General features: G+C 42.2%; 3 protein-coding genes across 3 annotated transcripts in view; 2 read left to right on the forward strand and 1 right to left on the reverse strand.

The window, feature by feature from the left end:
• Positions 1-9,528, forward strand: part of nxn (nucleoredoxin) — a 57,508-nt gene extending 47,980 nt beyond the window's left edge. Inside the window, 6 exon segments of the mRNA XM_018665391.2 lie at positions 441-541; positions 709-739; positions 741-816; positions 1,696-1,875; positions 2,443-2,567; positions 8,386-9,528. Of these exon segments, the coding sequence (XP_018520907.1) occupies positions 441-541; positions 709-739; positions 741-816; positions 1,696-1,875; positions 2,443-2,567; positions 8,386-8,568 (696 nt within the window). The 3' untranslated portion in view covers positions 8,569-9,528.
• A 1,002-nt stretch (positions 9,529-10,530) lies between these two features.
• On the reverse strand, positions 10,531-12,932 carry mrm3a (mitochondrial rRNA methyltransferase 3a). The gene is made up of 4 exons (XM_018665390.2): positions 12,436-12,932; positions 11,566-11,810; positions 11,302-11,463; positions 10,531-11,216 (listed from the first exon to the last, which is right to left on the reverse strand). Exons 1-4 carry the CDS (start codon positions 12,822-12,824, stop codon positions 10,609-10,611), a joined length of 1,404 nt encoding a protein of 467 aa, XP_018520906.1. The 5' UTR covers positions 12,825-12,932; the 3' UTR covers positions 10,531-10,608.
• A 798-nt stretch (positions 12,933-13,730) lies between these two features.
• On the forward strand, positions 13,731-17,162 carry glod4 (glyoxalase domain containing 4). Its single transcript, XM_018665414.1, has 9 exons — positions 13,731-13,898; positions 14,068-14,117; positions 14,218-14,338; positions 14,438-14,582; positions 15,363-15,499; positions 15,663-15,749; positions 15,857-15,970; positions 16,052-16,138; positions 16,239-17,162. Exons 1-9 carry the CDS (start codon positions 13,809-13,811, stop codon positions 16,302-16,304), a joined length of 897 nt encoding a protein of 298 aa, XP_018520930.1. The 5' UTR covers positions 13,731-13,808; the 3' UTR covers positions 16,305-17,162.
• Positions 17,163-17,319: the final 157 nt, after the last annotated feature.

Here is a 17,319-nt window from a genome sequence, read left to right on the forward strand (position 1 = left end):
AAAACATTAATTATATAAATGATTTACTTTGTGGTGTAAACAGTCAGTATTTGTATTTTATAATAGATATATTCAACAGTAGGAAAGCAAAGAAAAAAAACTGAAAATGCTGACAGGGGGAACACAGAGTCTGAGATAGACGGCTCTGTTTTCCTGTTAATGCCAGCCATACCACTGCTCCCCCTGCCTGGGTATAGTGTGGGCTCTCCAGACACACATACTTTCTCAAGCTAGAATCTTACAGCAGGATTACTGTTTTAAGACTGTGGGCTATATTTTAAGGAAGCTGGATACAAAACAAAAGAGAATTACTAGTTTGTGGAAATGGGAAAAACCCAAAGCAATGGAAGCAACCTGACATATTGGTGACTGTGTGAACTGTACACTCACTCATTCACTTGTTTTGACATTCTCTCTTCTCCTCTTCCTCTCTCCATCAGTGTCCGCCATGCCGCAGTTTGACCCGCGTCCTGGTGGAATCATACCGAACCGTCAAAGAGTCGGGTCATAAGTTTGAGATCGTGTTTGTCAGCGCTGACAGGTGAGATTCACTGCGCCAGAGCATAAACGGGATCATATTTATTGACACACACATCTGTCTCTGTCCTTCAAGGACATAAATAATCACGCCTCTCTGCTCAGCTGTTAATTGAGACCACCAAATCGATATCTGTCGTGTCGCTGTTTGGTGCCTTCCAACCTCTCCAGGTCAGAGGAGTCCTTTAAGCAGTACTTCAGTCGAGATGCCTTGGTTGGCGGTGCCATATTCAGATGAGGCTCGGCGATCACGACTCAACAGACTCTATGGAATACAAGGTATTTTACAGCCACCTCCTCCTTTATAAACGTAGCCTCAGATATTCAAGCTTGGTTAACATCACACACTGAAACACTGGCACAAAGGCTGGCAGCTCTCTACGCTGGGCAGGCGAACAACAACACAGATCGCCCTGCAGCCTGAGGAATGTGGGCCGGTTATCAAGTTTACTGTCTTGTTTGTTGCGGAAGTGCGCTGCCCCCTTCCCCCCCTTGCCCACACCCTTGCTCTTTTCTCCTGATTCCCCTGCTCTGTGTGTGTGTGTGTGTGTGTGTGTGTGTGTGTGTGTGTGTGCGTGTGTGCAGAGGACTGTGGATGAAGTTAGCAAGAGCTGGCTCTTGGCCTCTCCTGTGAAGAATGCGAGGAATGCACGCAGGACGAGTCAACACTGCCCCCCTCCCGTGTTCAAAACCCTGCAGTCCATGACGTCCCCACCCCGCTCCACCCCCCCACCCCTTCTGACTTTAGTCCACATGCGCAGACAGGAACACACTGACTCATGCACTCTGTTTGCTCCTGGACGGTGTCTGTTTCTGATAAGGCTGTTAATTCAGCTAGGAGACTGTAATCAGAAGGATGATGTGAACCAATAAGAAGGGCCAAAAGTCCCACCTGAATAGTGGGCACATCAGAAGTGAAAGCAGACGGTGCTGTAGAGAGATGAAAGTCAACAGGGAGGTAAAAAAAGTGGTCAGAAAGGGCCCTAAAACATTCACACAACAAAGAAAGTCTCAGTGGGGAGATGGAGCAGTCTGCGTCATAATTAATGGAAATGACCCAAACCGCCTCCCACGCTGTTGCCCATTTCCTCTCCTCCTCCCTTTGTCTTCCTCTCACACCGTTCTCACCTCCTCTTCCTCCCTCCCCTCCCTCTCTAGGCATTCCAACACTGATTCTTCTGGACGCGGAGGGTCACATGATCACGCGACAGGGCCGTGTGGAGGTGCTGAACGACCCGGAGTGCCGGCTCTTTCCCTGGCACCCCAGGCCCGTGCTCGAGCTCAGCGAGTCCAACGCCGTGCAGCTCCACGAGGGGCCTTGCCTCGTCCTGTTCGTGGGTGAGTAGACAGGCGTTTGTGGTGCAGCCTCTACAGCTCCACATGGGGCTCTGCCTGGAGCTGCTTGTGCGTGAATGAAGTGGCATTTATGTGGAGCATATTGAATGTCAGCCTCCACGGAAAATTCTTCCAGTGTCGAGAGGTCCAAAGGTCCTGGGGAAATGTTTCTAGTATTTATCTATCTATTTATATGCTAATACGGAAGGTGCAAAGATGCAAAATGCAGTAGGTTTGTGAAAAGCACTGAAAAATTATTTAGATGTGAATGCAGGCCAGTTGTGAGGACATTATTATACAGAATAATAGCACACCGGTGTCAGAAAGAGGGTGCATAGTGATGACCCTCAAAATTTGAGACCACTCTGGCGTCTCTTGAGGTCAAACCAGACTGCAAAAGAAGACAGAGACCATCTGTACAGTTTCTTTTTAATCTCTCCGCTCATCCGACCACCAGTCATCTCTCCCTCCTTGCCTCCCGTTGAACTCATTTGTGCATTTTTCCTCTCCCAGGTGGTTGCTGTTCATACTTTTAACATCTTTGCGTGTCTCTTCCCTTGGTTCGCTCAGATGCCGAGGAGGAGGGAGAGTTGGAGCCGGCCAAGGAGCTGATCCAGCCAATAGCGGAGAAGCTCATGGCAAAGTACAAAGCCAAGGAGGAGGAGACGCCGCTGCTGTTCTTTGTGGCTGGAGAGGTGAGATAAGCCACTCGAGGCCACTCAGGACAGAGTGAAATGCCATTTCAGACAACCTCGCATAGCTGAAATTGGGTTGTGAGATACAGTAACTCATCTGTGAGTGTTCTCAGCCTTTTTGGGTCGATATGATGAACTTGTGAGGAAACAGTTGCCAATTTATACATCCAGGAAATACATAGTAACAGAATTCATTCTAGGATCGTGTTTCTTGCCATCTAGCAAGTGATTAATCGCTCTCTTTTAGCTCTGTTTTTGGTCTCCACCAACTCCTCAGAGAAATATTTGTCTCTGCTAAATGCTCTGTTATGTTCACCAGCTAGTCGCCAACTGTGTCTGCTGTTTGGTGCTGAGCAGGTAGCATACTGTGGGTTGCAGGCCAGACAGCTAAACAATGAGCTTAAGGGAACTGTATCATAGGGTTTTTGTTGTCTTTGGGTTTGTCAGTACAGGCAACCCCTTTCAGATCTATTGTTAATATAAAAGTATTGATTATATCCATTTTAAATTTGGTGACTTAAGAATTGTAACCTAGACATGTAGGGACGGAACACTTTACAGTTGAAAATAAAGCTTGTTGGTTCTCACTGGTGGACAGACTATATAATCAAAAGAAACAAACATGTAGGACAACAATACCACTGTATCTGTAATAAGCCAATATGAGTCAATATTCAGCCCTGCCAATGTATCACTCAGGCACTAATCACATATTGTAAGTCTCTGGTTTGTATCTGCACCCAACACCTTGGCAGCTGTCAAAATTACAGTATCAGAAGCTCTTCTATGGGCCTGTTTAACCTGCAAGGGAGACCCTTACTCCTATCCATGACCCACAATTCAACTTTGTGCCTCTATCATGACAGGCAGAACCAGATCGTGCCAGGAGACTTTCTCTACTCCCTCACACTGCCCCCAAATCATCCTTCCACCTCCTGCTTTACCTCCTCCCTCCTCTTCCCTGTGTGGGATGCACGGTGGAGTTTTCATAACTCTTGTTATCTCATGTTGTTTCTGTCTCGACCTTTCCAGAGCTGGTGGAGTTAGCAGCAGCAGCAGCAGTCATAAGTACAAGATTAGCTACCTCTCCTCAGTTCCCCTTGCTCTCTGCCCTCTGGCTCCCCTTCCTCCCAGCTCTCTTTGTGCCCCCGCAGACTGGGAGGACAGCGCCGGTTTCTCGTGTCACACACACCAGAGGTCGGGCTCAGGTTTCGGGCCGTGGGGCTTGCACATGCACTAACCGTCTGAACCCTGCGTGTCTGTCCAAGGCTGCTCCACCCTGACGTCATGCCATGAAATGTAATTGACATACGTATGCAGAATGAGAACAAGTTTTCAGAAAGAGAGAGTTGACGTGATACTGTTCGTTGTCTGCGGGCCAATATTTATCTGACCTAACACAAAGACACTTTTTTGCATTGACACTTGCAGCAATTCAGAAGCTTCATGTTCTATATAGCTACAGTCTGGGTTTGCTTTGTCTCCCTTGTGGCACACATGCTTAGCCAGATATTTTTATATCCATGTAGCGCAGGTATAATTTTCTGGCTCAAGCTCAACAGTCTATGAAATCACCAGGTTTCATTTCCAGATCTGGTTCATGGTCAGATATCACTTCCCGTTTCAGGATCTGGGCTCAGACTCCTGCACCTTGGCCCCGTGTTAGCCCTGGTAGTCGCACGCTCCTTGCCAGACCAGCTGCTGGGTTTTCTGTGTCCATGAGACAGCAGTATGTTGGCAGTCTCTCAGGGGGGGAGGCCAGGCTGAGCAGAATGACACAGGATCTTCTTACCCTACTGAAAAAAACATACGCCGCAGAGTAGAACACTGATTTATAAACGCAGCATGAAAGATCTTTTGTTCTCTCACTTGTGCTGTGTACTGGGTGTTGCATGCAAAATGAACTCTGGTGGTATTAACCACTCACATAAGAATTTAACCGATTTTTGTGGCAAGCAGCTGTGACCGTTGCCTGTGATTCTGCTCTTCAAAGCTTTGTTTACCCATGCTTGATTTGTATCTATGTGTGTCCCCAAAAAGATTGATTGCTTTGACGTTGGATTACAAAGGGCTGCATGAACACTCTGGGACCACCTCGCAAGTAAATATAACTTGAAACACATTGAAAGTTTCTTCCATCCTCTCTGTAAAAAACATTTTGTCCAGACTGAAATATCTCAACAAGTATTACATGTAATGAACATTTGTACAGACATTCATGGTTGAACCCTAATGATTTTTGACAATTAGTCGATTAATTTAATAATTGATTGACAGAAAATTAATGTACGACAGCTTTGATTCCAGGCTCTCAAATGTGAAAATTTGCTGCTTTTCTTGGCCTTACATTCATGTAATTTGAATATTTTGGGGCTAATAACAGTTGATTGGACAAAACTAGATATTTGATGATGTCAACTTGAGCTGGAGGATATTCTGATGGGTTTTTAGGCCAAATGTTCAATCAATTATTCAATTATTTTAGGAAATAATCTGTAGATTATTAGTTTCAGCCCTAATCGCATTTGTGGTTTTGAGTGAAATGTCTCAACAGCTATTAAACGAGTTAGCATGAAACTTGTTACAGACATTCATGTCCCCCTTAGGATGACTCCGGTGAACTTTTCCTTTAGCGCCATCATCAGGTCAAATTTTCAATACTTATTGTTCAACACTTAGATAAACAAATACCTCCAAAGCTAATGATGAATTTAATCCTTGTTCGCAAATGTTAGCATGCTACTGCGCTAAACTAAGATGGTGAACAAGGCAAACATTATACCTGCTAAACATAAGCATGCACTGAGTATGTTGGTGTTGGTGTTGCTAATGTTAGCATTTAGCTCAAAGCTGAGCACAGCCTCACAGAGACACCAGGGTAGCATGTAGACTTTTAGTATTGTTTGATTGTAAATATATTGAAAGTTTCTTATTTGCTCAAGAAGAAAACAACTGCTGGCCTGATTAATACCGAAAAAAAAAATCATGATGGATGCAGCTCTTTTTTTAAATCACATAAAGAATTTGTGCTTTCAGGAATTTTATTTTTATCTTTTTGAAAGTTTTGTTCCTCCATAACTCAAGAGATGTTCCTCAGTGAAATTTGCTGGCTGTAAATCCCACATTTCCGCACAAACTGATGAGCAATCTCTGTCGAGAATATACAAAATTTCACAACCATGACTTCAAGGCATCAAAGCTGGCCTGTGAGATGGATGCAGCCCCAGCTCAGAGGCCGGCATTATCAGTTCAGGCCCTATCAGATGGTCATCGTCTGCGAAATGCCACAGTGCATCAATAATCAGAATGAGCCCGACACGGCCCAGCAGTTTCCACATGGTAAACACACGCTGAGCCTTATCACAGCTGCGAGTGTGGGCTACAGCAGAGAGGCCCTTTGTCTTTTTTTGTTCTGAGCTGAGCTGCGCAGGGTGGGTTGGGGTTGGGGGGGGGGCGGCAGCTCTGGAATGGCTGCACCTCACTAGAAACAGTTTACACAAGCAAAGAAGTCACACAAAAGAAGATGCATGACTTCCTACGGAGGTGAGGACTGACGCAGAGATTACATCTTCTCATATCAGAGGGGCTGGAAAGGCCACGGTGACAGACTGGTGGAATTTCTCTCTTTGTGGTTTCTTTACACTGTGTGCCCAGATGATCTATAATCTACACAGTGTGGCTGCAAGAGAGCATGCGAGGGAAGGCTTTTATTTGTAGTCGGAGAATCGAGCAGTATTTCACTCGTAACAACATTGTCCTTAGTGACAGCTTACATCTGCGAGTATTAAGTGGTCAATGTATGGTGATTTGCAGCGTAATAAAATAGGCTCCATTCAGAGGAAGTTAGCTGCCTACAAGAAAAATACCACATTGCAACTCATCTGTTCCATCTGTTAGCAGTTTTGCAAAGTAGAGGTCACAGACTTCATCTTGGCATACTTGTCCTTTTTAGGTAGCAGCCCAGCCAAGCTATTCAATGAAAAGTCTGAGAGCTGATTGTGTGGTTTGATCTATTTAGCAAGAATAGCTGCAGATTTTCTGATAACCGGAAAGACACAACAAAGAGGCCCCGGAGAGGAGCGAATGCTCGAGCGTCATATGCAGCTGGAAATCCATCCGAAGTCGCTCTATCTTTTGACTTTGTTTTGACAAAAACTCACACTGGCACATAAATCAGTAACTAAGCGTATTAACATCAGAGTCACCGCCTCTGTGAGGAAGTCCAGCTCTTTGTTGCAGTGCCACCCTCTGGCCCTTTCTTGTTAGTTCTCCCTCTTTTTTCGACATAATCTTTTCCATATGAAACTGATCTTTAATCTTTGCGAGGCTCCCTCTGAGCCAGCAAACTAAGCTGAGGGGAAATCAGGTCATGCTGTCATGAAGAAGAGAAAATATCTCAAACGATAGTATTTGTGTGCATTTAGTAAGTGAACTGTGTGACCTTGCAAAACACAACAGATGAAATCCGTTGGGCTTAGAGAAGATATGTGACAAGAATAATGGATCTCTGTCAAGGCAGGAATGTCAATTCCAGGGGCACTCCCGGCTGGAAGTAATCCTGAATTACGAAACGGTGTGATTTCTTATTCATGCTCAATAATTAATGGCTCTTTCAAGCTTGTTTGAAAGTTCATGCCTGCCTCACTGCTGGTGATTCATTTCATGTTACCTATGGCTACAGAGGTTGTTATCATGACTTGTCAGCAGGTGAAAGGTGACATCAAGCCTCAGGCAGAACATGGGTGAGACCCTTTTTTTTTAAAATAACTGCAAAGAAATAAAACTGGAATCCCCAGTAAAACCCACCAGCGATCTATTTTTAACGTATTCCATTACTAGTCTGTGTGCTGCTCTCTCCCTCCTGCCCACATGTGCTATTCAAATGCTCTGTGTTGAGACTCATATCTTGACGTGAGTGAGCTTTTGAGAAAGGGAGGAGATGTTGTTGGACCCCCAGCTGCTTCCTTCCTGTCTTTTTCCACACAGCAGGATGTGTGACTAAGCACAGACTCTCTGGTCTCTCCGGGCAGGCTGCCTGCAGGAAGACAGCAGAGGAGAGTTTCATATTCTCCTTCAAGAAGTGTGCATTAATAAAGATTGTGCCAGCCGGCTCTGAATTTTATGAGGTAATCTCAGCGTGACATAGTTCAGGTAAAGGGTGTCATCCTAATTTTCTTTGCCAAACACAAGTATGAGCTGATGAGCAACAGAGAAATGTGTCATTTAGAGTCCTCTCTGTTAAAACATATCCAGTGTTTGACTTAAAAGGGCCTGAAGATGTCTAACTGTCCATTAACTCAGAAAACAAGCCAAACTAAGAGTTGTCTAATGCACGCCTGGATTATGTTTTCTCTATAAAATGCAAAACAAAATGTTGAATCCCTGCACACTGTCAGTGCTGCAATGTCTTCTTTTCAATACATTTTTAATGATTAAAAAAGATCATGAGCAGGAATTCAACACTTAAAAAAAATAAAAAGCCTAAAAAAACTATTTTGTCTTTTGCATTTTTCTGCTCCTCTGTCATTGTCATCATCTTGTTACCCCTCAGAATTTTACTGTGGCCCCTTATGGGGTCTCCACCCTCATATTGAGAACAAACTATAAGAAACTCAATAAGGACACCTATGGTAAGAGTTATTTTTTTCAGAGCGGAGCTAATCTCTTGTCAGACACTGAAGCCAAAGTATTGGGAAATAAAAATGCCGTGAGCTTTCTGACTTTCCAACAAATGTGAGGAATGTACCACAGTAACGTCATGTAATATCACACTAATCACTGTATTATTTTTTTTCTTTTTTTTTCTCTTCCACCACAGGATGACATGAGCGACTCCCTGCGAGACTACACTAACCTCCCAGAGGCAGCCCCTCTGCTCACTATCCTGGACATGTCAGCCCGTGCCAAGTACGTCCGTGACGTTGAGGAGATCACGCCGGCCGTAGTGGAGCAATTTGTCAACGACTTCCTGGCTGAAAAGCTCAAACCGGAGCCCATCTAAAGAGGACAGTCCAAATACAAATCGGACACGCTATATCGGGAATCACTCCATCATCGAACCTGTTGCTACCCTACCCCCACCCCCACCCTCCCCAGCCTCCCATTATCTCTCTCACCTCCCCACCTGACTTTGTCAGACTGTTAGAGAGATGTCTCACTTTTTACTGACATTTTAACATTTTTTTAGACATGTTCCTCTTTTCATGGAGTCCTCTCTTTCTCCTGTGGTGCCTTGCATTGACTATAGTCCCTACAGTAATATATATGGAGATTCTGTCAGTTTTTTTTTTTTGGCCTTGAGAAAAGTATTTGTATTTGGTTTTTTTTTCCACACAATAGCATTTCTGAATTCTAGAGAAAACCAGAGAATTTACCCAGTGGACCTACTTATTCAGCTGATTCTTTGCTTTCTTTGCGTTTTTGTCTGCAAGATACTTTTGGTTTCTGAACGACGTTGAGAAACAACAAAATGCATTTTTACAGTTGTAATCCACATGTATACTTAGTGCAAATGTGCTAAACCTCAGTTGGATGTAGCCGTAAGCCTTTATGGCCCTGTTTTAAGAAAAAAGAAGAAAAAAAATCAGTTTGACAGGTGCACATACAGTAAAGATCACATTACACCTGCTTGTAACAGAACAATGACTGATGTTTTAAAACCCCCTGTGTCTTGTGGTGTGTGTTACGATGTGAGTGAAAGTCATCTCTTGCCAGTTGTTAATGGTGGTTCTCATCTCAAAGTCATTGTGAGGATTTTCTGTGAAGGTCCTCTGGTGAAAAGAGCGGGTTATTCCTGAAGGCACAGAAATGGCATTTTGAAAAGTGTTGAATGTATAAATCCCTATATTCTGTTACTTCAGTCATGACTTCTCACACCCATTAAAAATTCACTGGCAAGCACAAAGTTCTGTTCCTGTTAAGTTCTATCAATAAAGTTGGCTCTTGGGATATGTAAAATACACACGATGCAATGATTCACCAGTTCATTTGTTCGGGAGTATTTAAATAATACACTGATTATCTAGAGACAGTATGCAGATGTACAAACTTCAGGTGCAATGGAAACTTTTTACCTCACGCTTTGTACTCAAGTGCAGTAACTTCAGCATATTTACATAGACAATGTGGCTGCAAAGACAGGACACCCTGACACTAACTCCCTAACCCACTGAGTCTTGTCTTTTCTAGAGAAAATCGTCTGCAAGTGCTTGCATCTATGCTCTTAGGAACTGGGAAAATTGGGAGGGATACATGCTTTTTCTTTTTGTTAAAGGGAGGGAAGTCTGAGTGAGAGAAGTCAGTGGGTTACATTAAAAGACAGCTTTTGCATGTCGTAACTAAGGTGTTGTTTGGCCACAAGCAGAGCACAAGATTAACAGTTGCAATTGTAAAGTCCTGATTATACCTGTCATTAATATATTTATATGAGACATTAGAGAGAGTGTACAGCAGTTATAATAATGATAATGCTGGATAATGCTTTGTTTAAAAAAAAAAAAGAAATTATATATATATATATATATATTTCTTATAAAATGAAATATAAGGCTCAGACTCCCTACTCCAATAACTTTCATTCAGTATCTTAACAATCTTAACATTTTCTTGTACTGAACTGTGCTGTACTGAGTGTTTCCCAAGCCTACACAGGCAGGAAAAATAAATTCACCTCAAACAATCAGTCAGCAGCTATTTTAATTAAATCATTAATTCAATCATTTAAAAATAAAAAATGCCAAACATTATCTGGTTCTTGTCTCTAAAATGTGAGAATTAAGTGTTTTTCTTTGTCATCTGAAAATCTTTTGGTTTTGGGCTGATGGTTGGATAAACAAGGAATATGAAGTGACCATCTCCAGGGAAATACGGATTCATTTTTTCACTGTTTTCTAATGTTTATAGACGAGCTGATTAATCAAGAGAATCGCTTGACGTAAATTCAAACAAACACTTGGCAAATTCCTGATTGAAATTTGGAGTTTTATTATTAGCAGAACAGGTTATTGTTTGTACGTTGTATGGACACCACCAGGAGGGAACATCATGAAAACTGCCCCTCAGCTTTAGATTTCCATTTCCTTCCAGATGTTTGCATCAGTTTTAACAGCTGCTTCCTGCCCTCAAACAAGAGGATACTGGTTGCCATGGCTGAATTCAAGCTGTCCACAGCAGGAACCACAGGAATAAAGAGCCTGTGGCCATCAGTTTTCTCAGCCAACTGGACCGCTTCTAGACTGAGACCGTGAGTCTCGCCGCCTATCACAAGAGCGGTGGGGCTCTCAGCCCAGCTCTCGTGGTACAGCTTGGCGTCTACCCTGGGAAGTGAACGTCCCTCATGCTCCGAGTCCGAGTCAGAATCAGAATCAGAGTCAGAGTCATATTCTTCACAGTTCATGTTACTGCGATCACGCCTCGTGCTGACCCAGCCATAGTCTCCTGCTTTAAAGGGTTTGTGAGAAACGTTAACTTGCAGATCTTGTGCTTCTCCACTTCTGTCAGGGCCACAGCTGCTGTCAGCCACATGGACAGTCACGGGTTTAGGGAGATGATTTTCGACACCATTCCAGTCCAGGTTGGGATAGACGGGAAGGCGGAAATGGGCACCCATTGCTGCACGCAGAACCTTCGGCTCCCAAGCATCGACACAGCCTGTTGGTGGAAAAATATAGAAACATGAAAAGAAGAAGATCATTTTCTAGGGGGTGGGGTGTAGTGAGTACACAATCTGTCCTACCCTTAGTGAGGAGGACATTATGGCAGCCAGCAGCAGCAGCACATCGCAACATAGTCCCAAGGTTCCCCGGGTCACGGATGTTGTCGCATATCAGGGACAGCGGCACCGAATGACCTGTCTTTGCAAAGTTTAACCGTGATGGGTCTGGACGAGAAAATATGGCTGCAGGGAGGAAGAGATATAAGTCAGCAACAACTCAAGAGTATCTGTGCTTTATAAAGAAATAAAACAAACAAACAAACAAAAAAAAAGCATGACTCTTACCAATCACCCCTTGTGGAGCCACGAGGTCAGACCAGATCTTGATGTCCTCAAACTTGACCTTGACCAGCGTGGCCCTTCGAAGCCTGTCTAAGGGCAGCTCCCGGAGCCGATCCACCGTACTGAAGAACACTATCTGTGGGTTGGCGCCGGCATCCAGGGCGTCGCAGATCAAACGCCTGCCCTCCAGGAGGATTTTTCCCTGGTGCTCTCGAAACGTCCTGGAACGAGCAACGCTCACTAACCTCCTGCGGCACAGACGACAGGAGACAGAGTGTAGTGAGTCATAATTACGATTACTATTTTGGAAACATTGTGAATTATAGAAAGCTGTTACACCCTACATCACCTAAAACTGCAAACTGAGAGGAATGGTCTAATTACTACTACTATTACTGTAATCAGATCAGAATAATACTTTTAAATACCTTGCTTTGAAGAATATAAACATATTTTTCCATTATAAGTGTAAGCAGTACAGACAAAACCTAATTCTATGACCTCGAGCTTTTCAGTTTAAATTGAGCTCTTTTGTTGTGAAGTTATGTTTTATCAAATATCTTTTATTTCTGAGTATGTGTGTGTGTGTGTGTGTGTGTGTGTGTGTGTGTGTGTGTGTCAGACTGCTAATCATTTCAGCCTTAGAGCACTGGTTGGTCTCTGGATGTCTGGGGAAATACTTGGTATGTTACTGACATGTATAATGGGGATCACTAGGGGCCCAACACATTCCTACACTGCTTTATAAACATTAGTGGCTTGATTGTTGCTCTTTTATCATCTTCATCTCCTGATTTAAGATGAAAATTAGAGCGACTGAATTCCATAAGTGTTGTGTCAATCAGTGCTGCTGCCTCATGCAGTGTCACTTACGCCAGTCTTTTATCTCCAGGAAAAGCCCTCTCAAAGCGCAGTCCATCAACTTGATCCTTAGTAACAAAGACGTGAGTATGTTTTACAGCTGACTGCGCGTTACTCTTCGTCTTGACAGAGCCACTTTCTTCAAGGTGCTCTGCAGCTGTCTGTGTGACTTTAGCATCCTCCTTCTTGTCTCTCTTGACATGTTGCTCTGATGTCCGAGGCTGTGGCCTCGCCTTCTCCGCTGTATCCGCTTCATTGTCGGGAAACACCACCCTGACAGGTTTTCTCCTCAGCCCGCGTACGTACCGTTTACATGCCACAATAACACCGGTTTCCCTTGTTAGAAAAGCAGGTCGCTCTCTGGACACAAGACATATCACGCTTCTCACATACGCTGCCATGTTTCTTCTGAACCACGCTGAAGTTCGTTTCCCATTCACCAGTTCACGGGAAAGTTCAGGGAAACTTAAGTTATAAATACTGCTTTACTGATAGTGATTTCTGCCCCTCTCACTGGTGTGAAAGGTGAAGTTAAAGCCTTAACGCTGTTTGAAACCCACTATTAAAGTGTCGAAAACTTTATCTTATTCATGAAAGCGAGATTTCACTGCTTGTTTCACATCCAGACCACATTAAACTACATCTAGATCAACAACCACAATGCAAGACAAGCCAAAGACTCTTTAAATTACAACATCTGATTTAAAAAAACCTATATCTTATTTGGAAAAAAATGCAAAAACGGAGAATCCGTCGCTATTTCAGTATTATAAATGAAGTTTTCCTTGACTGTCGAATCAGAAACTGACTTCGGCGCCGGCATATACGCTTGTTCTTCTCTTGTTCAATAGAACGGTCTACTAACACAATCTCGCCTTTATACCGCCACCTGTTGTAGAGTAGCTGATACTACATTTTATGCAGCTAAAAATAAATCTGATTTCTCGGGTAATGTTGGGAATGTATTTCCCCGCAGATGTTACAAATCTAGAGTTAACTGCACTCCCTTTTTCAATCTTCCCTCTTCTGTTAATTTGCTATTTTAAGTCAAAGTTGAACCTCAACCTTAACTACGCGAGAGGATGCGAAACGATACATTGGTAGATACCATTAACCCGAATGGCTAGGGGTGGCGAACTTACGTTTATTACCTTTTATTTTGCGTAAAGTCGCTGCACTTGTTTTTCATAACAGGTAATAACTCTTAAATTAACTAAATGTGATGTATTATCTAGCTGTTGTATTTGGAGTCGTGAATTGAAGTCGTTTGTTAATTGGTATTTACTTTTCACCGATCGATGACAGAAAAATCGAGCAAATTTGAGGAAGCTTAATCGCACGCGGATCTGTCTATAACACAGACATCACAATACCTGACAGTAAATATGGCAATGAGACGAGCGCTGCATTTTGTTTTCAAAGTTGGCGACAGGGCCAAAACAGCCATGTTTTATCGAGATGTTCTGGGCATGAAGGTACTTTATTTGAGCGTCTTTAAATGGCCAGAAGCCACTGTTCAACTTTTACAGTGCTGCAAAACAATGTAGCTGCTAATTCCTTTTCTGTCATGTGACTGAAACAGTTGTAATAGATGTGTCCTCATACTGAATGGTTATTTTTTTCATCTCTTTTTCTTCATTTTAGGTTTTGCGCCATGAGGAATTTGAAGAAGGGTGCAAAGCAACTTGCAATGGGTAGGTACGAGACTTCTTAAGCAAACTGAACTTTGTACTGACAAAGCTGTAAAACAGAGTTAAACAGAGCTGTTAATATTCTAATACTGACTCCATACAGGCCTTACGATGGAAAATGGAGCAAGACAATGGTTGGCTTTGGTCCAGAAGATGACCATTTTGTCGCCGAGCTGACATACAATTATGGGGTCGCAGAATATAAGCTTGGCAATGACTTTTTGGTGGGTGACAGTTCACTTAAATACTGCACATTGGTCGAAAATGTTCATATGTCACAGGAGCCTTGAAAAAAAATGTCGCCATCCATGTGTTGGCTTTAGGGGCTCACTCTGCAGTCAAGCCAAGCTGTCAGCAACGCTAAACGTCTGGGATGGCCTCTCACTGAGGTAGGAGAGGCTCTGTATCTGACCCAGGCTCCAGGAGGGTATCACTTCTACCTGGTGGACAAAGAGCAGCCTCCAAATGGTGAGTGTCAAAGGCCTCACGTCTGTCATTTACTTAAGCATGAAAAGGAGCTTTCATTGTAGTTACTAATAACTAGTAATTACATCACATTAATCAAGTGAAAATACTAAATATGAGTTGGTTACAGCTTTAAGAGTTGGTTTATACATTTATTTCTTGTAATATCAATTTCATTGGTCAGACATGGTAGGAATTTGTCATTATATTTAAAATTTTACTGACTAAAAGAACAACTGATTATTATTATGTTAATTATTTTAAGCTGCAGTCCTAAAGATTTTTAGATATGTTTGATCAAAAACTGATAAATAAAGTAACTGTGTAGTTAAACAGCATATGGTTACTCTTCTTGAAGTAAGGCTCATTATCATTATCTCCTGGAATTTCAAATGGATGAATGACGGCAATACTTTCAACCAGCACAAAGAACAGCAACAATAATATATATCTTATATATATGATTACTACATGATGATAATAATGACTTATTTATAAAAACATAGTTTCAAAACACTGTTACAATGTGCTTTACAGTAAAACAAGGAATAAAATTATTATAAAAAAGTATACATATTAAATAAGACAAATACTGTATAGAGCCATATTCTACATATATACAGCATTTTACATTAAGCAGAACATTTTGCAGAATACTAACACTTTAGCTTTCTTCACATTTTCTCAATCAGTTCCCTGCAGATGTTCAGGCATTTTATAGTGCAGTGTCCTTACCTCAGTTACTGATCACATGACCAGTAACCTTTGATAATTTGTTCCCAGACCCTGTGCAGAAGGTTTGTCTTGGCGTATCAGACCTTCAGAGATCGACGCATTACTGGACCACGCTCTTGGGAATGAAGGTGATGGACAAAAATGAGGAAAAGAAAACAGTGCTGATGGGATTTGCAGACACACAAGTGAGTCAAGTATCAACAAAACAGTATCAGGGCCTGCTTTGTTTTCAGAACCTGCTAACATAGATTAAGAAGAATTAGAGATAGCTATACGGTTACGGTGTGTATTGTGCATTTCATATTTCATGTTAAAGACTAATATATACATAATTTTATGTCTGTGCAGTGCAAACTGGAGCTTCACGATATCGGTGGGACAGTAGATCATGGAACAGCGTTTGGGAGGATAGCATTTTCATGCCCACGGGAACAAGTAAAATAATACTTCATGGATAAATCCCTGCATTTGTTGATACTGGAGAAATATCATCATCATTCATTTTCATCATAAATATAATACATATTATTTACATTCCGCAGCTGCCTGACCTTGAAGCCTTGATGAAAAAGGAAAATCAGAAAATTCTCACTCCATTAGTCAGCCTGGACACTCCTGGAAAAGCCACAGTAGAAGTGGTTATTTTGGCTGACCCAGTAAGTGTATTACCTAAGAAATGCTGCCATCATGTGAGGGGAGTTTTAGTAAAAATGTTGACTGCACAATGTTTCTTTAAGGATGGCCATGAGATTTGCTTTGTGGGAGATGAGGCATTTAGGCAGCTGTCCATGGTGGACCCTAAGGGGAATGGCTTACTTGATAAGGTTGGTGTTGCTCCAGTGTTTTACTTTCTACATTTAATATGCAACATGTGTTAGATACTCACAGTGCCTGTGTTCTTTATGCTTTTAAACTTGTTTTCAGGCCATGGCTGAAGATAAAAGTGACGAGTGGTTTGCCAAGCACAACAGACAGAAAGCTGCTGCATGAGATGAAGGAGATTGCGCACTGTCACTTTCTCTCCAGTTGATATGATGATGAGATGCTGCACCTGGCACCTGTAATGTAGATCTTCTTGTAATGACAGCTCAAGTATCCTTAGGCTGGCAGTGTGACATTTATTTTCCTCTGGAAGCATCCCATGAGCTGCTAATGAACTAACAGCACTTCAGTCAATTTGAGGGATATTGTTCATCATATTTATCACTCAGGCACAGAAGTGGGCAAAAACACTTATTTAATGCAACTTATTTTTACAAAATTATGACAGGTATCAACATGACCATTGGACACTGGTCCTTATTGCCCCTGCACCAACCGCCTTCTGTGCATTCACTACTTAGTACCCCTAACTGCTGGAGTAATACCATCATTTTTATGTGCCAGTTAATTTGTGGCAATTTGATTTAAAATAAAAATGTGCCATGCAAACACAATACAAAGTAAAATAATAATTGTCTTGATTGTTAATTTTCCTACAGGGCCACAACATGACTTTTAGTGCAGAAGCAGTGCATGTTCCATATATTTTCAGCCAATCAAATGACCAAAGTCCAGTGACATGCAGTGGAGCTGAAGCTTTTAGGGGTCTGGGGCAGTTGTCTGGAAATCCTCAGTCTTTTTTTTATCATATGTTGTGAAATTTGAGTTAAATGCAGCATCACTTGGTGAGTAAGCAGGCTGGTTACATCAATTACTTCATATAGTTATTGGTTTAAATCCATTCAGTATCATGCAGTTGCAATAGTTCAGTCATGTGGTTGAGTTACACTGAATCTTATCCTTTGTAAAATTACTCATAATGTCACTCATCTGCTTGAAATAAAACTTATCTCTAACTTTGTAAAATAGTTTGATGTTTTTTCTTGTGTGCTTTGCTTATTTATGAACTTGCTTTGGTGGATGTATGTGGACTGTAAGTGGACTGCTGCATAACCCTTGATGTTTGAATGCATGGTTAAAAATTAATATTTGCTCGAGCAGTATTTCTGGTGGTGTTCCGGTG

The sequence above is a fragment of the Lates calcarifer genome, linkage group LG21 (assembly GCF_001640805.2).
Source record: "Lates calcarifer isolate ASB-BC8 linkage group LG21, TLL_Latcal_v3, whole genome shotgun sequence".
Lineage (NCBI taxonomy): Eukaryota > Metazoa > Chordata > Actinopteri > Centropomidae > Lates > Lates calcarifer.

Excerpts from the sequence above, each read along its gene's own strand:
- mrm3a (XM_018665390.2), bottom strand. The coding sequence starts at position 12,824 with ATGGCAGCGTATGTGAGAAGCGTGATATGTCTTGTGTCCAGAGAGCGA. Across the intron at positions 11,464-11,565 it reads GGCTCCACAAGGGGTGATTG|CCATATTTTCTCGTCCAGAC; the intron begins GTAAGAGTCATG and ends TCCTCCCTGCAG. Across the intron at positions 11,217-11,301 it reads TAATGTCCTCCTCACTAAGG|GCTGTGTCGATGCTTGGGAG; the intron begins GTAGGACAGATT and ends TTCCACCAACAG.
- glod4 (XM_018665414.1), top strand. The coding sequence starts at position 13,809 with ATGGCAATGAGACGAGCGCTGCATTTTGTTTTCAAAGTTGGCGACAGG. Across the intron at positions 14,118-14,217 it reads TGCAAAGCAACTTGCAATGG|GCCTTACGATGGAAAATGGA; the intron begins GTAGGTACGAGA and ends GACTCCATACAG. Across the intron at positions 16,139-16,238 it reads GGAATGGCTTACTTGATAAG|GCCATGGCTGAAGATAAAAG; the intron begins GTTGGTGTTGCT and ends ACTTGTTTTCAG.